The 6,141-nt window shown below is 38.0% G+C and overlaps 1 protein-coding gene across 1 annotated transcript; it reads right to left on the minus strand.

Annotated features, from left to right (window-relative positions):
* Nucleotides 1-546: 546 nt before the first annotated feature.
* LOC136071412 (uncharacterized) lies at nt 547-5,157 on the minus strand. Its single transcript, XM_065782694.1, has 6 exons — nt 5,034-5,157; nt 4,677-4,815; nt 4,556-4,625; nt 2,041-2,725; nt 1,362-1,573; nt 547-868 (listed from the first exon to the last, which is right to left on the minus strand). Exons 1-6 carry the CDS (start codon nt 5,155-5,157, stop codon nt 773-775), a joined length of 1,326 nt encoding a protein of 441 aa, XP_065638766.1. The 3' UTR covers nt 547-772.
* Nucleotides 5,158-6,141: the final 984 nt, after the last annotated feature.

Genomic DNA, 6,141 nt, shown 5'->3' on the forward strand with positions numbered 1-6,141 from the left:
TAACCATTTGAAATTCATGTGACCCATAAAATTCAAAGTCCTTAGACCCGGCAACTGAAGAGACAAGATTGAACAAGGGGATTCAATGGCCATGATTAACATAATCATCCCATTAGAGTAGAACATGTGAGTATAGGTAGCTTACTTTCGTTAGGTGGTTTCCCATAATTATGCTGCAAAGATTCAAGAAAAGATTTCTCTTTGTTCTTCCTTCACTGGTAGGGTATAAAGAATCAGGTGCTTTAAATTATGATAAAATAATTGACTTAGCACTTTCTTAATAACAATTCTGAAAAACCATAAAAGCATACATTGATCATAAAGAGAATATCTGTAACTGGGGGCTGAGCCAACCAATAGCAACTGAACTGCCTCTGAATCTCTTGTCATAGAGGATTTATCATATGTTTTCAGATTCTGTGTGTCTAACAGAATACCTGCAAGCTGAAACACATTAAAATCCAGTGAGAATTGTAATCCAGAAAAACCAATCTGTCATAAACCATTTCAGAGAGAAAAAGATAAGGAAAAAGGTCTTTATTGTTCCACAACTTAGTTAATGTAATTCACCAAAAGTTTCTTCAGCACAGGGGTTTGGAGTAGATCATAGGCCTCTTCGCAGTAATTATCTGTAAGAACAGTGCACTGAGATCCAACCTATTAAGACAACCAATGGTATGAAGCTCAGTAGACAAATTCAACTATGCCTTAAAATGCACTTCCCTTGAAAACGATACTTTTTTACACACTTCAATTTCAACTTCATCTATGATTAGTGTACACAGACCTCGCTATTAGTTCTGAGGATATCTTGCCCAACCACGACTATGCTTAATTGCCCAGCCATCATTAGACTCTCCAAGTTCACCTGGCACCAATTTACAAAATCATTTCCTTATGTGAGAAAGAGATATTTTCATTGCCTTGAGCTAACACTGTACAAAGACAATGTATGTTCTATAAAAGATTTAAAAAAAAAAAAAAAGGATATTACAATTCCTTGTTCATAAACAGAGCATTATCCCATTGCAAATTCATCTCCATAGTTATTGCTCTTGAGAAAAGCTATTATGACTTGATACATCTTCTCCAATGTGTTCACTTACTATTTCTTGCCCTTGCCCATACATCCTTTTTCAGTGCAAATGGGTGCTTAAAAACCCAGATCTGATTTTGGACTCTAGATAGAAACTAACTTCCAAGAGTATTTTATCATGATTAGAGAATTAGTTGTTGCAATTACTCTCCATTGCTCTAACAAGTATATGTTAACAATTTTATAAATATGTATCATTGTAAAAGGGCAACTTTATCAATGATTTTTAAATGAGATTTCAAATTAACAAACACTAAAGGAATACCTCATCAGCAAAGAGCAATGAGGTTGCATCAACACCAACATGGTAAAGCAACCAAGCAGCCTGCCTTTGCTTCCACATCCTCCTCCTCCTCACATTAATCACAGGCACCACCACACACCCCTCTCCATCACCTTCACCCTTATTCTTATTGTTACTCATCCTATTCTCCAATAGCCATGCGTAACATATAGCCGCTACTATGGAACTTGTACCTGCATTCCCAGAAAACATCACACATTCAATGGAACCCAATCAATCAATCACTATATATATATATATATATTCTCTCTTTCCTTGAGGAAAGAAGAAGTTAAATTGTGACTTTAGGAAGGCATTCCTGATAAGGGGTATATGTGACTAATCTGTAAAGCTAGGAATCAACTCATGATAGGAATCAAACTCAAACATTAAGAGCATTTGGAAAGTCCAAAAAAGTTAAATTTTTGGGGTTTTTTTTGAACTCATTTAGACTGGTCCTATGCCAAAAAAGAAAGAAAAACCCTCCATAATTTTCAATTGTACTTTTAGCAAATATAATCAATCAGCAAAAATACATAGAAATGCACTCTAATTTTGTAACTTGCATCACAAGTCATCTTGTTTCCATATAGAATCCAAAAACCCATTATTTTTTTCTCATCAATTGAAAACAGATAAAAGTGAATTCTCTATACTCAACTGTTAGAAGGCCCAGAGAGCACAATCTGTGCCTTGGCATTAAGCTCCCCATTCAAGAGCTTCTTAACCTTGATCCTCTGCTGTTTCAAGAACCCATTAAGACTAACATCATCAACAGAATATTCTTCCTCTTCCTTAAACTCTTCTCCAACATTAGTAGTAGCTTTGACCTTTGGAGCAATCTTATCCAATGAACATGTGGACGACGATATCGACCTCCGGTGTGCCGACTCCACGAGGTTCCTAGGTGGAGACAAAACCAGCTTCTGCTGCTGCTTTTGCTGTTGTTGTTGCTGCTTCTCAACAAGACTGTCTGGTAGTAATGTTGGAGTTGAGTTGTTGAGGCGTGAAGGGGGTGGGATTCCCTGCGGGCGAGGGGAGGAAGGGTCAGTTTGGAACCGGGACTTGCGGTGAGGGAGCTGGCGAGGTGGCAGAGTTTGATTGGGAGTTGGGGGGTCTGGAGTGGAAGGGAGTGATGGTGGTGTGGGGTTGTTATTGGAAGGCTTGAGGATGTTGGAGAACCATTTTTGGACTGCAGAAGCAGGGGATGAATCTGAAGGAGTTGGTGTTGTTGTTGTTGTTGTTGTGGTGGTGGTGGTGGTAGTAGTGTTAAGGTTGTCAAAGGAGGTGTTGCGAGTGTGTCTTGCTTTTGCTGATTTTGAGAGGATTTCTCCACTGCTCTGTTCCTGTTTCAACAACAAAGTAGCCGTTTCAGTTTGTGGGGTTCTCTTATTATTATTTTTCATCAAAGGCAAAATAATGTTAACTAATTCAAGATTGATTTTTCAATATTGACCAATGGTTTTAAATCATTACTCTTTTTTTTTTTTCATAGCAATTAGGGACCAAATTTGGTCAATTTTAAAAAATCTTAAAACTTAACGATATTATCCCAAACCTAAAAAAATGTTTATTGTATTTTACTATTTATTTAATACATTTTTCAATGCACATAAAAAAGAAAAAAGAAAAAAAAGCCCCCAAAGCCCAAAGCAACTGCGTTAAGAAGAAGAGCCCATGTAAAGCTCGGATTTATTTGTAGGCTTGTAGGTTGTTCTAGGTTATGCTTGGATTTAAGGATTTCAAAATAATGGGATTTGAAGAACAATTACTTGAAATTTCTTAGCAAACCGTATATCATGAAGTGAGTTTTAGAGGTTTTTGCTCAAGGAAAAGCACATGTACTATTTGGATTTAAAATGACATCTCAAACCTACCCATTTCAAATCCATGTATTAATAAAGCTGAAATTCCTTCATAAATTTCATCAATACGAAAATTCTATCACCCCATACTTTATTCAATTTTTAGTGTACGTTTGGATAGCAAATGTGTTTAGTGTTAGTATCCAAACCTGGGTCCCGTGCACTATTCACGAGACATACAAACCTTTTTTTTTTTCAGCAAAATTTTCATTCAAAATGGGTCTCACGGCATTATTTACACATTTAAAAATTATTTTGCTATAGTGTTTTCAGTTTTCAACAATAAACGATATCCAAACAGACCCCTAGTCATTTGAGTTAAAAATTGAAATCCAAATTGCTCCCTTAGTGGTCTCAATGTTACTCTATGATGGAATTCTAAAATCTCATTCATATATTTTGAAATGAGTGAATTGGATTTTGATACTTCATCAATAATTTAAATAATTAAAAAAAAAACTTCAACAAAAAAAAAAAAAGTCAATGTTTGTTTAAATGTTGATGATGTGTCACAATCTAAATCTCATACTTAAAAATGAGTGGATATCTATTATTATTTCTCTTTGGAAAATGCTTTGAAATGAATATAAGCTAAGATGCACGTAGAGCTTGAAAGGTTGCAATTGATAGAACATAAAATAGAACACAAAAAAGTGGTGCCGATGATTTGTATTTGTTAAAGAGCTATTTTATACCTTCTGGCAGACCTAGAAAGAGGATCTCTTCGATCCAGCAATGACGGACTTCCATGAGCCGCTACAAATCTTGGTGACCCAATAAATCTAGGGGGTACGTCTCAGAGCGAGAAGGAGATGAAGCCACCATGCGCTTGGCTTCTTCAATATATTGAAACTTATAACAACAGAACACATAAGTCTGCAACTTCCATCAAACAAAAAGAAGTTTTGTTTGGCCACACAACTTCTATGGTTGTGCCTTGTGCGCCAGTTGCAGAAGTCTGAAAATGGCATATTGGTGCGGACACAAGATACAAGCCCCCAATTACACGCACGTATAGGAGAAAGAAGATGGCCCAACCTGTGGCCTTATGGCTAGGGCCTATTAGTCATTAGGCTTGAGTTTCAGCAAGCCCAAATATTTAATAATTAGGGTTTCTTTATGTTAGCTATTTAAACACTTTTTGGGATTATTGTAAGACAGTTTTGATGATTATTAAAAAAACGTGTGTTTTCTTTTACTGGTACCGACTCCAGTTTTGCTTGGTGCTGACTCCAAGCAACCCTTAGGTGCTGACTCCTAGGGTTTTATCTTCTTATTCTATTATTTCTATTGTGTTTGTGGTTGTCCTACGTCAGTTTTGGTATCAGAGCAAACTTCCGATCCATTCAATACAACCGTAGACAACCACGTGAAAGCCAAACTGTCAAAAGAGCAAACCAGCCAAGGATGACATTACCTTTCAAGTATTTGCCTCATGAAATCTTGAACAAGCCCAAACCAGCCCCTGCAATCCGCGTATATCCCGCAGCCCCACATGAGTTTTTCATCCCCAAGCCAACAGAGAAGCCAGTGACACCTCCCAAGCTGGTGACCACCATCCGTGCCCGCCTCTGATCACAGAACCCACACCCACAAACCCAAAAAGAAAAAGAAAAAAGAGAGACCCATCACTCACCAGCCGCCGAAGCCCACAAGATCAACACCCACCACCCCAAAACCCAACAGCCACCAGCCGAGACCCACAAATCAACCCTCAGCCACCGCAGCCCATCCACCACCAGCCGCAGACCCATCAGCCACTGCCGCCGACACCACCTTCGCCCCTAACCACCGCCGTTGAGGACGTACGCCATCGCCGATGCAAGACCCGAGACAGGCAGTTGCCACTCCGCCGCAGTCTTCCCCGTCTTGCGCCGCCGCCGCAGTCGTCGACCACTAGCACCGCCGTCCATCGCCGAGCTGATTATGTCGTCTCTTTTAGTTTCTGTTGTTTTCTTTTTAAGTCTGTACCTGAGTTCTTTTAAAGCCTTTCATTTGAGTTTTCTTTTAAGTCGTGTCTGTAGCTCTTAAGGCAGCATCGCATTTTATTAGTTTGCAAAAAAAAAAAAGAAAAAAGAAAAAAAAGAAGTTATTGTAAAAAAAAAAAAAAACAATTGTTACTGTGATAGCCCACTGCATGTATTGGGCTTTTTAATTATTCATGCACAGGTACATTTGTCCAAGTAAGATCCAGTCATTTGAGGAGCCAAGCACGTGACTATCAAGTGCAGTTAGTTGGCCACTGCCCAGGGTACAACTCTTACTTTCTTTTTGGTGGATTCAACTTTGTCTCATTGAAAAATATTATCTTTATATTTTTTATGTGCATGTCCCACCATATCCCACTGGCCTACCCATTTTGTGCTTGAGTTCGTTATTTTATTATTTGTGCTTTCTTTCAGTACCCATTCTAAAAAAAAAAAAAAAAAACAATTCTTTGAAATATCTGATTCTCTTTATTAATTGTGGAGCTTATTGGAAATTGACGTTTATTTGGGCTATCTTTCAATATTGTGAATACTATCACTACTTGACTGCAATTTATTCCTGTGATTCATTGATCCAATCCCTACATACACTATTGCTTGACCTTAATTTTACATTGAGAATTGGTTACTTGAGTTTTTGTGAATCTCAATTGCATTCATATATATAGTGTGCATGCATTTACGTAGTGGTCGCATCATGTCAAACTCTGAACATCAATCCACTTCCGAGTCTAAAACCTCCTTAGAGGAAACCATAGCTGAACTAGCAAAAAATGTCCAAAATTTAATGGATAGGGTTGGACAAATTGAGGCATCTCAACGGGAGACCATTAACCATGAAGGAGATAATATGCTTAGGCAACATAACTTCGGTTACTTTAATAGGGCTCCAAACTTTGAACCTGATCA

The sequence above is a fragment of the Quercus suber genome, unplaced genomic scaffold (genome assembly GCF_002906115.3).
Source record: "Quercus suber isolate HL8 unplaced genomic scaffold, Cork oak 2.0 scaffold_310, whole genome shotgun sequence".
Lineage (NCBI taxonomy): Eukaryota > Viridiplantae > Streptophyta > Magnoliopsida > Fagales > Fagaceae > Quercus > Quercus suber.

Bases quoted from the DNA above. Each gene is read 5' to 3' on its own strand.
- LOC136071412 (XM_065782694.1), bottom strand. From the start codon at position 5,157: ATGGACGGCGGTGCTAGTGGTCGACGACTGCGGCGGCGGCGCAAGACG. The intron at 4,816-5,033 runs GTTAGGGGCGAA...TTCTGTGATCAG, and splicing joins GTACGTCCTCAACGGCGGTG to AGGCGGGCACGGATGGTGGT. The intron at 4,626-4,676 runs GCAAATACTTGA...CTCTTTTGACAG, and splicing joins CTTGTTCAAGATTTCATGAG to TTTGGCTTTCACGTGGTTGT.